Source organism: Siphateles boraxobius, unplaced genomic scaffold, assembly GCF_051911475.1.
Source record: "Siphateles boraxobius isolate OS27281-9 unplaced genomic scaffold, OSU_SipBor_1 130, whole genome shotgun sequence".
Taxonomy (NCBI): domain Eukaryota; kingdom Metazoa; phylum Chordata; class Actinopteri; order Cypriniformes; family Leuciscidae; genus Siphateles; species Siphateles boraxobius.
The window spans coordinates 39,205,787-39,221,323 of record NW_027508734.1 but is presented as its reverse complement, the minus strand read 5'-3'; the positions used below and the strand labels follow the sequence as shown (position 1 = coordinate 39,221,323).

General features: G+C 37.1%; 2 protein-coding genes across 2 annotated transcripts; both read left to right on the top strand.

Moving 5' to 3' along the window:
- The first annotated feature begins 257 nt into the window (after positions 1–257).
- Positions 258–9,483, top strand: hrasb (HRas proto-oncogene, GTPase b). The gene is made up of 6 exons (XM_077229374.1): positions 258–610; positions 2,306–2,439; positions 3,481–3,659; positions 3,752–3,911; positions 4,031–4,154; positions 7,598–9,483. The coding sequence occupies exons 2-5, from the start codon at positions 2,329–2,331 to the stop codon at positions 4,148–4,150; spliced, it is 570 nt and encodes a 189-aa protein (XP_077085489.1). The 5' UTR covers positions 258–610; positions 2,306–2,328; the 3' UTR covers positions 4,151–4,154; positions 7,598–9,483.
- A 146-nt stretch (positions 9,484–9,629) lies between these two features.
- On the top strand, positions 9,630–15,335 carry tsg101b (tumor susceptibility 101b). The gene is made up of 10 exons (XM_077229369.1): positions 9,630–9,872; positions 9,957–10,041; positions 10,307–10,372; positions 10,505–10,668; positions 10,763–10,889; positions 11,013–11,073; positions 12,623–12,717; positions 13,571–13,773; positions 14,001–14,240; positions 14,333–15,335. Exons 1-10 carry the CDS (start codon positions 9,828–9,830, stop codon positions 14,420–14,422), a joined length of 1,176 nt encoding a protein of 391 aa, XP_077085484.1. The 5' UTR covers positions 9,630–9,827; the 3' UTR covers positions 14,423–15,335.
- Positions 15,336–15,537: the final 202 nt, after the last annotated feature.

The window sequence follows — 15,537 nt, the reverse complement described above, 5'->3', positions numbered from 1 at the left end:
CTACAATACTTTTTGTCATCAAGAGTTTCATCTGAAATTTCCCTCTAATTGTCAGTGATTTTATGAAAATTAAACGCTATATGGGGATTGATCTGCAATGAAAAATAAAACAAATCCAAGAAAGAAAGAAAGAAAGAAAGAAAGAAAGAAAGAAAGAAAGAAAGAAAGAAAGAAACGATGTTATTTTTGTGTTTGCAACATAGACAGCCCACCTGTAATGTAAGAATGTTGAGAGAGTGTGTGTTGTTGTGTGTATTGAAACACACAGGGTTTGGGCGTGTGCTGTGGCTCTAAGCTCTCTCTTCTTCTTCTTCTTCCCCCTACACGCACAACACTCTCTCACTCTCTCTCTCTCTCACACACACACACACACACACACTGCTCGCCTATTAGTCGATCCACACCGGCAGCTGGTTGTTCGATGTTTGTGTTGCTCGCATCTGCTTCAGTGAATCTGTAGCGCGCGAGAAGAACAAGAATAACACGAGCTGTCTAATGACGAAAATAGTTGAGAGCAACGGAGCATTGAGGGGAGCAGCGGGAAGGATGTCGACATATTATTGACTTGTGCTGAGTGTCGTCGAGACGAGCGAACAGCGCCGTGGATTTTGTAAGTACTAGTCCAGCTGCTGTCTTTCTATGCTGTGTGTCGTGCAGGAATAACAGCAGCAACAAAATGTTCCTTGTAGACGCTGGACGGAATTATTGTTATTATTTTTTTTGGCATAAAGGCGTAAATCATTTCACCAGCATCTCGAAACTGAAGTACTACTATTGCAGTGAACAAGGAAAACGAAACAAATGCGTCAAATCAGTGCGCGCGCCTGAATTCCATTCATCTCTAGTTCGTTACATTGTAGCGAGTTGTGCAGTGTGCAACTATATTCATATAGGCTACATACAGCGGTGTTGCGTAGCTACTATGGGCATACTGGTCGATGCAGGAGAAATAAGTTTATTTAAACCAACAGAGCAAGAAACGTTTTATAAAGAATAGTTGGTATAGCCTACTCAAATCTTTACGTTTTTGAAACTTATTATGTCATCACATAGATTGGTTGCCATTGTATTGTAGGGCTAGCAGAGATCCACTCAATAAAATGACTACGTTGTTTACATTGCGCATCGTCTGAAAAGTCAATAAAGGGTGATGTCATTGCATTTCAGCGGTAATGGGAAAAATGAAAGGGATTTATTACACATATACATAGCCTCCCTACACACACACACACACACACACACACACACACACACACACACACACACACACTGTGTGTGTGTGTGTGTGTGTGTGTGTGTGTATATATATATAAGTGTGGGACTGTGTGTGTTTTTAAAGGGTGACATCCTACCTGGTACAGTGTGATCACAAATTTTATGGGCAAAAAACTCTTTTGACTCGGTAATTAAAAGTTGTCCAGGGCCTAAAAGCAATATAAAAGTTGTACATTCCCAGCAGGGAAAAAGAAACTGAATTTCACAGGTAAGGCTACATGACAAGTGGAGGAGCTAAAAATAGATTTTCAAATGGAATACTTGATGCAGTGTCCAGTGACAAAGCTGAACCTGATGGCTTGACTGGTGTTTTTTAACAGTGCACAGAACTTCAAATTAACCATAATTTATTTTTGGTCTCATTAGCAAATAATAATAGTTATATAATACGATTTATTTGACTCATATTTGATTAATTTATTAACTGCTCCATATGTAAGGAGGGGGAAAAAATCACAACATTGGTTAAGGAAATACTTTAAGATAAATATTCAGAAAAAAAATCCAAGGACATCTTATATGATCAGCTGATATGTATAGGTTATTTGACGTGTATCTTCTCCTGAGGATCCAAAAAGTATTTAGCAGATTCTCAGAATTTCAAATCTAGTTTGAAAGGGATGAAATTACACAGGTGAAATAGATGAAATAGAGTGAAATAGATTCTACTGGCGCTGAATACAACATTTTAACTAATAACACAAATAGATCACTGTAAGGGAAAGTCCTGTTGACAAGTTTCCACTGAAGCCCAAAATAGATTTTCTTTTTGTCCAGTGTTACATCACTAGACAAGGGTAATTTTATCTGTCTTAAATATTGTTAGCAAGGCAAGTGCTTCCAGGAAGCACTGGTATACTCTTCATAGATGTTGACTGGAATCCCCCCTTTACTTTTTTATTGAATGAACTCCCTGTCAGTTCTGTTTCCTTGTAAGCTTATTTTAATTTGTTCAACAGACTGTTTCAAGTGTATAAGTCCTATAATGATTCATTAAAACAATTCCTTGTTCCTTCTTGGTTTCTTTCAGTTTCTGACTCCGCAGCAGTGAGAATGACAGAATATAAGTTGGTGGTGGTAGGTGCAGGTGGTGTGGGCAAGAGTGCTCTGACCATCCAGCTCATTCAGAACCACTTTGTTGATGAATACGACCCAACCATTGAGGTAAGCCTAAAGTCAAAATGGTACTTTCTGTCATTACCTTTGTCTCATGTGTAATAGTTTATTATATATTCACTCATGAAATTCAGATGGCACAGGCTGATAGGTCCTTTACATGCAATCTACAACCAGTTACACCATTACCACATGGCACAAGCTGTTAGTTCTCTGCTGATCCGGCAGCCAATGAGATTGCTTGCTTAACATTTAAATAGTTTGGTTCATTGTATGCTGTAAACTGGCCCTGCAGCGTGCTATCAGTGTTCCTCTGAAAGCCTCCACCTCCCCCAGCTCCACCTGTCTTAAACTGCTATTAGATTTATGTACGGTATGTCTGTTCATGCAGCAGCATATTGTATATGCGCATGACAGCGTGTCTGTGTATCTATTGGCAGTAGCAAGTCCATACTTGCTCTGCAGCAGCAATAGTAGATCTAGTCCGCCAAGACGAAATACATTAACATTGCCGTAATCAATAACATGCCAAAACTTCTCAGAGAGTTCTCATGATTGCAAAAAAAAACCAGACCTCAGTGCAGAATGTAGGTTATGTGCATCACAGAGCGGATCCATTAACAGTAAATGCTGCTCCACATGAACTGTTATCATTTACTTGCATGGAGCGCATCTCACACACCATCTCTGCATAATATGCTGTGAGTTTGGGTTGCTTATAACGTTCATCTGGGAACGCAATGTGTGCCATTTCATCAGATTTGTAAGGTAAACAATTTATAAACCTACGCCAACACAGGAGAATACATCAATATGTTTCTAAATATGCAAACTGTTCATCGTGTGAAGTTTGCATGTTTTAATGTCCACATATTCTTGTTCAGGAAATGACAGTGGTTGTAGCATTTCTATTGTAAAGAAGTGGCCAAATATGTAAAATTAAGTAGACATTTCAATTAAATGCAGTTTGGCCAATTTTAAATGAGGATTTGATCATACTCTAAAGTGTAACAACAACAATCACCAGGCGTTGGAATCAAATATTATTGCCTCTTACATTGGATATTTATGATCTGTTCTTCCTCACAGGACTCATACAGGAAACAGGTGGTGATTGATGGAGAGACGTGTCTGTTAGATATCCTGGATACTGCAGGTCAAGAAGAGTACAGTGCAATGAGAGACCAGTACATGAGGACCGGAGAGGGCTTTCTCTGCGTCTTTGCCATCAACAATACCAAGTCTTTTGAGGACATTCATCAGTACAGGTTAAATGATAGGAAACACATAAGAATACATCTTTTTCTTTCTTATAATAAATATCATTATACATGTGGATTGTTTGTACTGCTTTTTAAAGGGAACAGATTAAGAGGGTTAAAGACTCAGATGATGTGCCTATGGTGCTTGTGGGTAATAAATGTGACCTACCAGCACGCACTGTGGACACAAGACAAGCCCAGGAACTCGCCCGTAGCTACGGTATACCCTACATTGAAACCTCAGCCAAGACAAGACAGGTTAGAAACATTTCAGTTGTATTCTGTTGTATAACCAATCATTTTGATAAAGTATCAAGGTGTCCTAATTTCATTGCATGGTTGAATGTATATAACTGAATGTGTGTGTTTCTGATTAGGGAGTGGAAGATGCCTTTTACACACTCGTCCGTGAAATCAGGCAGCATAAGTTGAGGAAACTGAACCCTCCAGATGACAACGGCCAAGACTGTATGAACTGCCGCTGTGTGGTGTCATGATCTGGTAAAGATTTTTTATTCTAATAGCCTGAGCCCTATTATGCTTTTTTAGATGGTACTTTTCATGTTGTGTATAATATAGCTGCTTGTGAATATAAAATGTCTGCAAAGTTTCAAAGATCAAAGTGCACAGTAAATGGAGTTATGTCTCTTAAAGGGTAACTAAACACTAAAACAACTTTTTTTAGTTAATGATCTGTAAGAATGTAGCTTCATAAATGCTGTTCATTGATTCGAGTACATTTTTTGACATTTGGGTTTAAAGTGTTTTAATTCTACAATATATGGTGTAAAAATGCCTGAGTGCTGCCCTCTTCAGGTTGAACGGTGGCTACTGCAGGTAAATTTTCCTATTGGATGTTTGGGGTGGTTCGTGACATAAGAGGTTGTTGGTGACATTGGCAAGTTCCATACAGAGAGATGCGTCTCAGGTGCACGCCCCCCTCCGCTGGGCTCTGCCCACTTTTCCAGAATTTTTCAAATATTGCCAGTGGGTGGAGTGAGGCTCTGATCAGGGGTTTAGTTACCCTTTAAAGCCTGGTTCACACGGCAGGATAATTAGGCCGATTTTAGCCCCGATTTACCCCTTCCGACAATCTTAAGGATGCTCCGATTATCGTAAAATAATCCGATCAGATATTCCTGCCGTGTGTGGTGTGTTAAGACTGCTCTCGTCTGCTCGGAAGGACGTCGGGACCGCTCAGATCTCAAATCGGGGATATCCAACAGGTTGGATATTTTTGGCCCGATTTCTCCTTGTGTGTGGTGTCCCCCAGACAAACAAGCACGCAGCCTGTGGACTGTGGCGTGTAGCCAATCAGAAAGCGAGGTGACGAGGCGCAGAGGAAGCACAGGGAAACAAAATCAAAACAGCCGGCGGCATGGCGCACCAGAAACTCCGGTGGACGTCGGAGATTGATTCGGTTAAAAACAAACTACAAACTATCGCCACTGCATCCTCTTCGTCCGCCATGATTGTTTACTCTGAAGTCACGTTTGATCTCGAGGGATTTTGCGAGATTTTCCGTCTGACCTGGGAATGCTCGGGAGTCAAATCGGTTTGTGTGTGATGTGTTGATTTTGCCGTGTGGCTGCGCACCACATACTGTACGACCAAAACTGTTAGACCCGTGATTTTTTATCGCCCTGTGTGGGGTCTCTCAGGTTTGGAAAATCGGCCGACAATTTTAAAATCGTCCCGTGTGAACCAGGCTTTAGGAGAGACACTACAGGTGAATAGGGTAAAATTTGTAACTAGCCGATATCACCACGAAACTTTCCCAGTTGATTACCTACATTAAGATGAGAAAGAAATGTATTACAATTTTTCTGTAATTTAATGTTTAAATCTGCAAATTAGGCGTTGTCTAATTAAATATGCGCTAATTTGCATATATTATTTTTTCTATGTGTTCACATATTAGATGGGGGGAAAATTACAGAGGGATTTATGGATATCTACTTTTGTTATCCTGTAAATCAGTACCTGTCAATAGCTTTAAAAAATTGATTTTTGCCACGTTGTTTGGAATAAAATGTTATATAAATCAGGCTAGGAATAATATATTTACAAATCCCTCTCTAAATGTCTTCTTAATATAACTAGGTACAAGACTGGAAATTTTGGTGTATATAGGTGCTACTGAAGTGGAAATTTTGGACTTGGAGTATGACAGAAAAGTCATTTTGAGAAAACGGGCTTTAAAGATTTATATTGTAAAATGAGATTGCGCATTTAGAGTTAAATCCCCCCTTTTACTTTCACGATTGGTTGCTGATAAAAAGAAAATGACCATATTTGGATCCGACAGCATTGTACAGGAGAGAGAGAGCTTTCTAACGGTGTGTGTGATGACAGGGTGCCGGGAGCGCTCGCGGAGCAGAGGGATGATTTAAAACGCCAACTTTTGATTAATTTATGAGAAATCTACAGACGCTAACAGACAAAGTGTAGTAAAATAAAGACCTAAATGTGTATTTAGGACTTTTTTTTCACCACAAGTCTGAAAGAAGACATATATTGTAGATAATTTGTTATTGAAGACAAATATCTCAAAATCTCAAAATTGACCAGTGAAAAAAAAAAAACGATGTTTTTGCCTGCCGTGTCTCGCCTTAAAAGGAAGAACCGATTCTGAAGTCTTACTTCCTCCATAAACCTATGTAGGTTTGTAACAAATTTGCATCTTCATTGGCTGCCCGCGAACCACATCTACTTTGACCCGCCCTCAAACATTGTAATTGTTTCTGAGGCCTGGAAGAGTTTGGTATTTGTTGTCGACATGTCGAGATGCTATTATCTGCTCTGCGAAAGCAAATCCTCTTCCAATGAATGGAGGAGGTGAAATTCAGAAATGGTAATGGGCATGTAGTTTCTAACACACGCTGTAAGCAGTAGACCAATCACAACAGACTGGGCCATCGGACCTGACAGCAGAGTAGGCTCTCAGAAAGGAGGGGTTTAGGGATCTTTTATCAGATTATTAAGAGGTGATGCTACAATATGAGAAAATTAGAGCGTTAGCTCACCCAAAAATTCTGTCATTAATAATTACTCACCCTCACTTACTGAACCTTTCGTTCGTCTTTAGAACACAACTGAAGATATTTTTTATTAAATCTGAGCGATTTTTGTCCCTTCATTCAGAGCTACACAACTACCAATTTGATGCCTCAAAAAGTTCATAAAGAGATCTTATAAAATCTATAGGAATTGAGCGGTTTAATCCAAATTTTCTCGATCGCTTTATATGATCAACAGATTGAATTTAGGTTTTTATTCACTCATAAACATTCATCACTTCACACATCAGTTGTGGTAAACGAAAGCTCAAGCATGTTCGCTTGACGTGCGAGATCCAATGAAGGTTCATTCCCGTGTGTTACACGTTCAGTTGAGCTTCTGTTTATGTTCGCTGATCAATGTTTATATGTGAATAAAAGCCTAAATTCAATCTGTTCATCATAATCGATCAAGTCTCTTCAAAAAATGTTGACTAAACCGCTCAATTCATATGGATTAGTTTTACGATCTCTTTATGAACTTTTTGAAGCATCAAAGTCGTTATTTCGTAGCTGTTTCTCGGATTTAATTAAAAATATCTTCATATGTTTCGAAGATCTTAAAGTCCCGTAAAATCGAATGTGTTTGGAACGACATGAGGGTGAGTAATTAATGACAGAATTTTAATTTTTGTGTGAACTAACCCTTTAAAGTGTTTTGTTGTTGTTGTTGTTGTTTTCCCTGCGTGTAAACCAATTGTAGCAGACCTCCAAAACAAAATTAGGAGCCATTACAATATAATAAATGGGGCACTTTAATATATGATCCAACCATGGCTATATGACATAAATCTCTCAATAGCATAAATATTCAAGTAATTATGAATAATTAAACAATTGTGTTGTGCTCCTCATGTGTACTCAGTTCTCTCCTTCTCTTTGCAGTGAAAGTGCATGGCATGGCTTTGAAAGCAGTGCAGCCCTACAGACCACACACACTGCAACACCTACACAGATGCTGGACGTTTAGAGCAGACTGTGTAAAAGGGAAATCTTCATCCTGGCAGCCCTGCAGTCTTCTTAGGGATGTTCCCATCGCTCTCCTTTACTGGAGAGGAAAGAAGTTGTACCTCATTTTAATGGTCTCAACACTGGAGTTGCTTTACGACTGGATGAGCGCTGTCACATTTAAATATTAAACAAACTATTTACTCTTAACTGGAAGTAATAGCTCAGAAAATAACCTTTCATATTGCTTTGTCAGATGTGTATGTTAGAAAAACACTTTACGAGATGGAGAGGAGAATTACTACATCAGTTAGATTAGCACATGTCTGGATGTGAGGAAGATTTGTATTGTCATTTGCTTAGAAGAAGTCTAACCTAATAAAATGTACATAATTCATTACATTCTCTTGCAGAGAGAATAGTCATGCAGTGTGTGTATCACAAGTTATAGTGCAATAGATTGCGATTAGAAGGTACATCTCCAATAGGACATTATATGGAATCGCATTTATTCTTTGTTAGCCTTTTTGTATTTGAATGGCCCTCAGGGTCTTTGAATTGTGGCTTGATTAAATATCCAGATCTGATGCTTTTCATTTAGATTATTAGAGAAATGCATCACAAATAATTGCATTGGCTAAAGAAGACAAATGAAGGTCTCTTAAAAAAAAGAAAAAAGTTCTTGTTGGAAAATGAATGCAAACCTACTATACACTTCAAAGCTTGGACTGAAAATATTTTGTTGATATTGCCTGCACTGTGCAGTTCCCATGTTCAGGGCATACGCTTGAACCTTTTAAGTCATTACATGCCTAGTATCATTGTCCAATCTTCAAATGCATTTGTCCCCTTTTGCCTTTAGGAAGTACATTTTACATGTTTGTGTCAATAAGGAGTAATATACTTCTATCAGACATCAAATTGCTTGTATTATACACTAATTGTAAATCATCATGTAAATTCATCATTAGTATTACTATAAATTATCATTTGATGGGACCTTTTTTCTGTAAGATTTCAAATCTAGACAAAGGTCTTTCGATATAATTTACGTGAATCAGATGAACACCTAACAGTGTCTTTGACTAGTGGTGAGTGTCTTCTCTTTTATGGCTGAAATTTGATGATTTTGTTCGAAAAAAGGATTGCTGTGTTTTGTTCCCTTAAAGTCTATTGATTGTTCTCAAGGACATACATGGGCGGATATGTTTCTCCCTTTAAATCACATGTCAGTAGCTATGGATATGACCTTCAAGGGTTTCTATCAGAATGCTGTGGGCATCCAGATGGTTTTGATGGATTAGCTATTCTGCCACAGAGTAGCCTAATATTTGTTTATCACGTGGTGTGATGGCTGCCACGACTTATATTGTTGTACATGAATATTGTTAACGTGCATATTCCATGACACTCATATTAACATTATGTAAAATACACAAATACATGACCTCGAATTACATATTCACATATCACTATGTGAATCTGTTTAAAAATGTCATAAGCAAAATGCTGCTACTAAATCATTTTCATGGAGTTGTGTGTGTGTGTGTGTGTGTATGTATGTGTGTACAACAACAATAGCAGAACACAGCGTAGTAGCGTTCCTATAGAAGAAATAGCGAAAGGCTGTGTTGGCTCTGGTATTTAAATAATTTGTTTTTAAGCTTTTTTTTTTAAGGAATTAATACTTTTTTGTAAAGAAGTTGTTATTATTTTGTTTATATGGTGTGAAGGCAACACTGAATTTAATTTTAACAATCTGTCATTATAGATGTGTGCATACGGAACGTGTCAAATAAAGAAGCTTGTTTTGATTTCCTGAACATCTGTTTTACATTTGAATATTTAAACATCTTTAAAAGTCGAATTTAACCTAGTCACTACATCCTGAATATGGATATTTAAAGTTTAAAAATGATTAATGTAGCAATACTATAGTAAAGTAGAACCTACAATTCAACCAATTAAGTGCAACTTCTGAGTTCTGCGTCATCAGTCATTTGACCGGAAGTGAAGTAATGCAAGTACAGCCGAGATTTCCTTGTTTGTTATTGATGCGATGATTTGGTCTTTATGAATTTACGTCCATAACACAACTATATGATTTAACTGGTAAACGCTGTACAATCTTTTTTGAGTCATATATTAGTTCATAATCACTGTAAACATGACGACAGTGAACGAAAACTCTCTACGGAAAACGCTGGCGAAGGTATGTTAAACACTTGCGTACCAGAGAAGATCTATGTTTACAAAGTGTTTTACGTGATCTGGGTAATGTTTTCTGTGTACACAGATTTATAAATACAGGGATCTGACCGCACGCGACTTAAACGTGACATCTCACTATAAAGATCTGAAACCTGTGTTGGACAACTACGGTAGGAATTAACGTTACTGTGACTCTAAACTTCAAACACACTTACACGAGCTTAAATGTCATTTTTATATTTTAAAACACTTAACATTTATTTTTAATAATGATAACATGAACATAAAAAGTTTGCAAGGTTTTAAATTTTACTGTATTAAGTAATTTACACTTTTGTTTTCATTTTTAGTTATATGTATACCAATTGATAGCTCAATTTGTACTATAAATATAGTTCACTGGCCTTCAGTCATTTAGCATTTTTTTTATTGTAGTGTTCAATGATGGCTCTACCAAAGAGCTGCTGAGTCTCACAGGAACGGTGCCAGTTAACTACCGAGGTATAGATACACTACTTTCAAAGAAGCTTCTCCACTCTTCAGACTGGCTTAAAAAACAATTCAGCTGTATTCAGATGAATAAAGTCCTTATGTTGAACCCTTTTCCCTATTTGATTTTTTCCTCTTCTATAGGAAATGTGTACAACATTCCCATCTGCCTGTGGCTTCTTGACTCTTATCCCTACAACCCTCCCATCTGTTTTGTTAAACCCACAAGTGCCATGATGATAAAACCCGGGAAACACGTTGATGCCAATGGAAAGATTTACCTCCCATACCTGCATGAATGGAAACCTGTAAGTGTTTTTTTTTTTTTAAATCTTTGTATGGTTAATTCAAGAGGGCGCAAACTCATGCATCTTTCATTTGCTTTGGTCTTTTCTTCTTTAGCCCCAGTCTAATTTGTTGGGACTGATCCAGGTGATGATTGGGGTGTTTGGAGATGAACCACCGGTCTTCTCACGGCCCAGCACTCAGGCAACTTACCCAGCTTTCCCGGCAGCAGGCCCACCTAACAGTAAGCATATACATGCGTCTGATTGTTTTGGTTCAGCGCAATATATTGGATCTGATTAAGATTCAGGTTAGCATTTGACTTTGGCCATCAGCAATAATTATATCATTTCATTTTTCTTTCCAGCTTCCTACATGCCAAGCACACCAGGCTTGCCTTATAGTCAAGGACACTCTGCCAATCCAGGGTAAATGCTTTCAGTGTGCAAGTCACAAATCTTGACCATATGGTCTACTAGTTGACTATGTACACAAAAGTTTAAAGTTGTTGTTTTGTTTTGTTTTTTGTGAAAAAAAACAACTTTTGAGCAAGGATGCATTCAATTTATAATGTAACAAAAGATAATCAGTTTGAAATAAATCCCGATCTTTTGAGTGTTCTATTCATCAATGAACTTAAAAAAAAGATGTACAGAAAACAGGTTTTTTGATTTGTAATAACATTAAAATATTACTGTTTTTACTATATTTTTTTTGTTTATATAAATGCAGCCTTGATGAGCATAAGAGAAAAAAAAACATTTAAAAATCGTACTGACCCCAAACGGTAGTTTTTTTCTCAGACATCTGCCACAGATCAGTGATCTTGTTACGTGAGACAGCGAAAACACATCAAATCTTTCTCATCTGATCATATGTGGTTCTAAATCCAATACATATCAGATATCTGGTCATCTGACCTATGTCTAAACTCTTAAATCCGATCCTCCTCTTATTCCACAATATTCCATCATTGATATCCATTGTAACAGAATATTTTGGTCACACTTTATATAAGGTGTCCATAACTTCTATGTACTTATCAAAAATGTAATAGTTTTGGTGATACGGGTAGGTAAGGGAGGTTTACAGTGTAAAGTGAGGGTCAACCGTGTAATTACTGCTGTACCTACATGGACGTATTTTTAAAAAATAATACAATATAAGAACATGTATGTATACAATAAGTGCATTGGTAATACATGGTAGTTAAAGACACCTAATATAAAGTGGGACAGTCAAGCATGCATTTTGCAGCAAAAAGACATTTATTTTTATACCAGCATTAAAAGACTAGAGCATAACGCTGCCGGAATGTGGATTTCGAGGGCCAGAGTTGAGAACCCCTGCTGTAAATCAAAATACACACTTGGTGAAAGCACCATAAGTTTCTCTAGAGACTCATGAAAATCTTCCGATAAACTCAAGGCTGTTTTTTTTGGCACAATTGAAACAACATAAAGGACATGAGTAGGAATTGATAATTTTATTAAATTAGTGAACAGAATTGGCAAACTCCAGTATAATACATGGTATGAGTGAACACCTCTCTAGTATTTCTAGGAGAGAATAGCAGGAAAAGACGAACTTCAGACGAATACGGCTTTAATTCACAATGCATTTTCTGAACAGATATACTCTATAGAATTCAAACTTTTTTTGTAATGAAGGCTTAACCAGAATATAATCATGCTAGATCTCTTTGAAATTGCTGCTCAATGCTCATGCAAGTGTAAGGAATGCATGAGAGTTCCAATAACGAATCATGAATAGAATAGTATTTTCCTTCTATGAAGAATTATTTGGATTCACTGGATTAAAAAGTTAACAGTGTAACTACAAATGTTACTTCAATGCTTTAAATGTAATTACAATGCACCATCATGTATGAACATTATAAGTATATTGTATAAAATGTTTAAGTAGTTAAGGCCACCTGATATAAAGCGTGAGCATATTTTCTTTTCTGTCTGTCAGGGGTTTTCAGGGCTACCCTTATCCTGCAGCAGCTTCTGGATACCCCTCTACCGGGTCCTCTCTCTATACCCCGGTGACGCCTGTTACTACAGTGGGTGAGCAATAGTAGTGAAATCTCAGAAACCAAGAATCAAAAGAAACTAATGCATTTCTAATCTTGTATCTGTCTCAAAAGCAAGTACACTACCACTGGGGTTAGTAAGATTTAAAAAATAAAATAAATTAATACTTTTTTTTCAGCAAGGATAAATTAAATTGTTTAAAAGCGACAGTAAAGTCATTTATAATGTTATCATATAAGATTTCTTCAAAGAATCCGGTCAACACACTCACTGCGCTCTCCCAGCTAATTTGGTGCTGAGACCTATGAATCAATCCAAAAATGCAAAAAAGGTCTGCACTCTAAAAATCTTTTATTGGAAACAGGAGATAAAGTTAACAAACTTTCGAAGGCAAAGAGCCGAAACTTTTGTTAACTTTATCTCCTGTTTACAATAAAAGATTTTTAGGGTGCAGACCTTTTTTGCATTTTCAAGGGGGGAAAAATGCATCATAGTTTACCAGGGAAATATCAAGTGGTACATCTGTTTTCAACATTGATAATAATATGAAATATTTCTTTAGCACCAAATCAGCATATTAGAATAATTTCCGAAGGATCATGTGAGACTGAAGACCGGAGTAATGAAGCTAAAAATCAGCTGTGCAAATACAGGAATACATTTTAACATATTCATATTGAAAACAGTTATTTTAAACTATAAAAATATTTCTCAATATTACTGTATTTTTGATCAAATAAATGCAGCCTTATTGAGCAGCTTAAGACACTACTTTTAAGAACATTAATAAATCTTACCAACCAAAACTTTTCAACGGTAGTGAACAAACTTGTTCCAAAAAAAACTATACTTACAAACCCCTGCAAATATTTTTGCTGTGTTTCAGGGCCCACTCGTGATGGTACCATCGGAGAGGACACAATCCGTGCATCTTTGGTGTCAGCGGTCAGTGACAAATTGCGCTGGCGGATGAAAGAAGAGATGGATCGAGCACAGGCAGAGCTGGATGCCCTGAAAAGGACAGAGGAGGATCTGAAGAGAGGCCACCAGAAACTGGAGGAGATGGTGACCAAACTAGACCTGGAGATGGTACGAGAGAAACATTCGTAATTGTACAGCTACAGTTGAAATGAGCCAAACATTCTGATTTGTTGTTGATGATACCTCAAATAATAGTGACTGAAGCTTATAACGCTACTAATTTATACAATCTAATGAGTCACTTTTTAACGAGGTATCATCTGCATGAAAGCGTTGTACTTTTAAATATTTTATAAAATGTACAAATAAAACATGTTCTTTCCATTGAATCACAGGCTGATGTGGACAAAAACATTGATAGCCTGAAGCAGAAAGATGAGGAGCTGACTGTTGCCCTGGAGAGAATGCAGAACCAATCTGAGGACAATGACCTCGATGATGTGATTGTGCCGACCGCTCCTCTTTATAAGCAGATTCTGAACCTCTACGCTGAAGAAAACGCCATAGAAGACACTATCTTCTACTTGGGTGAAGCGTTACGCAGGGATGTCATTGACTTGGATGTGTTCCTCAAGGTTAGTCAACAGCCCTTATGGTCATTGTCTTGTTGTCTAAGCTAAAACACACTATTTGAAATGTATTAATGTGAATATCCTGTTGTGTGCAGCATGTGCGCCTTCTCTCCAGAAAACAGTTCCAGTTGCGAGCCTTGATGCAGAAGGCTCGGAAAGTTGCAGGCCTCAGTGACCTGTACTGACCTGCTCAAATAAATCATTCTCCCTCTCAGTTATACCACGTGATAAACTAAATCACAGTCTTTGTGATGTGAAAGGTGATTGTAATTTACCCAGGACCAAAATCCCAAATCTCTGTGAAACGGAGAGATTGAAGTTTACATTCATAGCATCTGTAGACAACAAGTGCAATGAATATATCTTTATTATGTTAAAAAAATAGTGACCTTTAAGGTTCTTAACTTTGTCGAGAGGGAAACAAAGAAAGGAAATCAAACAGTTGGAAGAGACATTTTTGCTCAGCTAAAGAGTTTAGCATAGCCTTATAAAAACAGCAATCGTTGCACTTTTTGTAACTTGTGCCTCATATTCTTCTAAAGTGACTTTTCAGATGCAGTGTAAAGGTAAAGAAGTATGGGAATGACATTTAATATGCTCAACCTGAATCTTAGTCTTATTTTTATATTGTTTAATCTCCAAATAGTACCTGTAACTGAATAATTCTCTTAAAATCAGCACTTTGTTTTAGTTTTAGGTAAGTTAGTAAACCAATCTACTTTAACATCTCAGAATCTAATTGTATCATTGTTAATGCTTAATGCATTTAAGCATTTTGCAGTTCTACTTGTGATAACAGTTATGCAGCCAGTTTGCATGAATGCCCTTGGTTGAACTGCAAGCATATTATGCAGACATCTTCAGATTAAACTTGTATATGTATTTGAGATATGATGTATAAAACCACAAAGTATGAAGGGAACCTTTTTTGTTGTTGCAAAGAATGTAACTGCATTATAATCATGAATGACGTGTGTTTTGCTTACAATCATGGGAAACAAGGGAATGAAAGACCAAATTATTGTGCAGTGTGTCTTTGAGGTATGAGGGTATTTAAAATGTTTAATGAATATCTGTAATAAAAAAATATTGGCTAAATCTGGGACTGGTTATCTAAATATCTTACACTGTCAAAGTAGATGTCTGACATTTTAAAAATGTAAAATCCATAGTTATTCGGTATAATTTCAGACAGATTCAATTTTATTCATTGTTCTGTTAACTGCACAAACCTCATATGATACCTTGATCTGTTGTGCACAACGTTAACTCATTTTGCTTTGAACAACTGACCAGGGCT

Bases quoted from the DNA above. Each gene is read 5' to 3' on its own strand.
- tsg101b (XM_077229369.1), top strand. From the start codon at position 9,828: ATGACGACAGTGAACGAAAACTCTCTACGGAAAACGCTGGCGAAG. The intron at 10,373-10,504 runs GTATAGATACAC...CCTCTTCTATAG, and splicing joins GGTGCCAGTTAACTACCGAG to GAAATGTGTACAACATTCCC. The intron at 13,774-14,000 runs GTACGAGAGAAA...ATTGAATCACAG, and splicing joins CCAAACTAGACCTGGAGATG to GCTGATGTGGACAAAAACAT.
- hrasb (XM_077229374.1), top strand. From the start codon at position 2,329: ATGACAGAATATAAGTTGGTGGTGGTAGGTGCAGGTGGTGTGGGCAAG. The intron at 3,660-3,751 runs GTTAAATGATAG...TGCTTTTTAAAG, and splicing joins GAGGACATTCATCAGTACAG to GGAACAGATTAAGAGGGTTA. The intron at 3,912-4,030 runs GTTAGAAACATT...GTTTCTGATTAG, and splicing joins CCTCAGCCAAGACAAGACAG to GGAGTGGAAGATGCCTTTTA.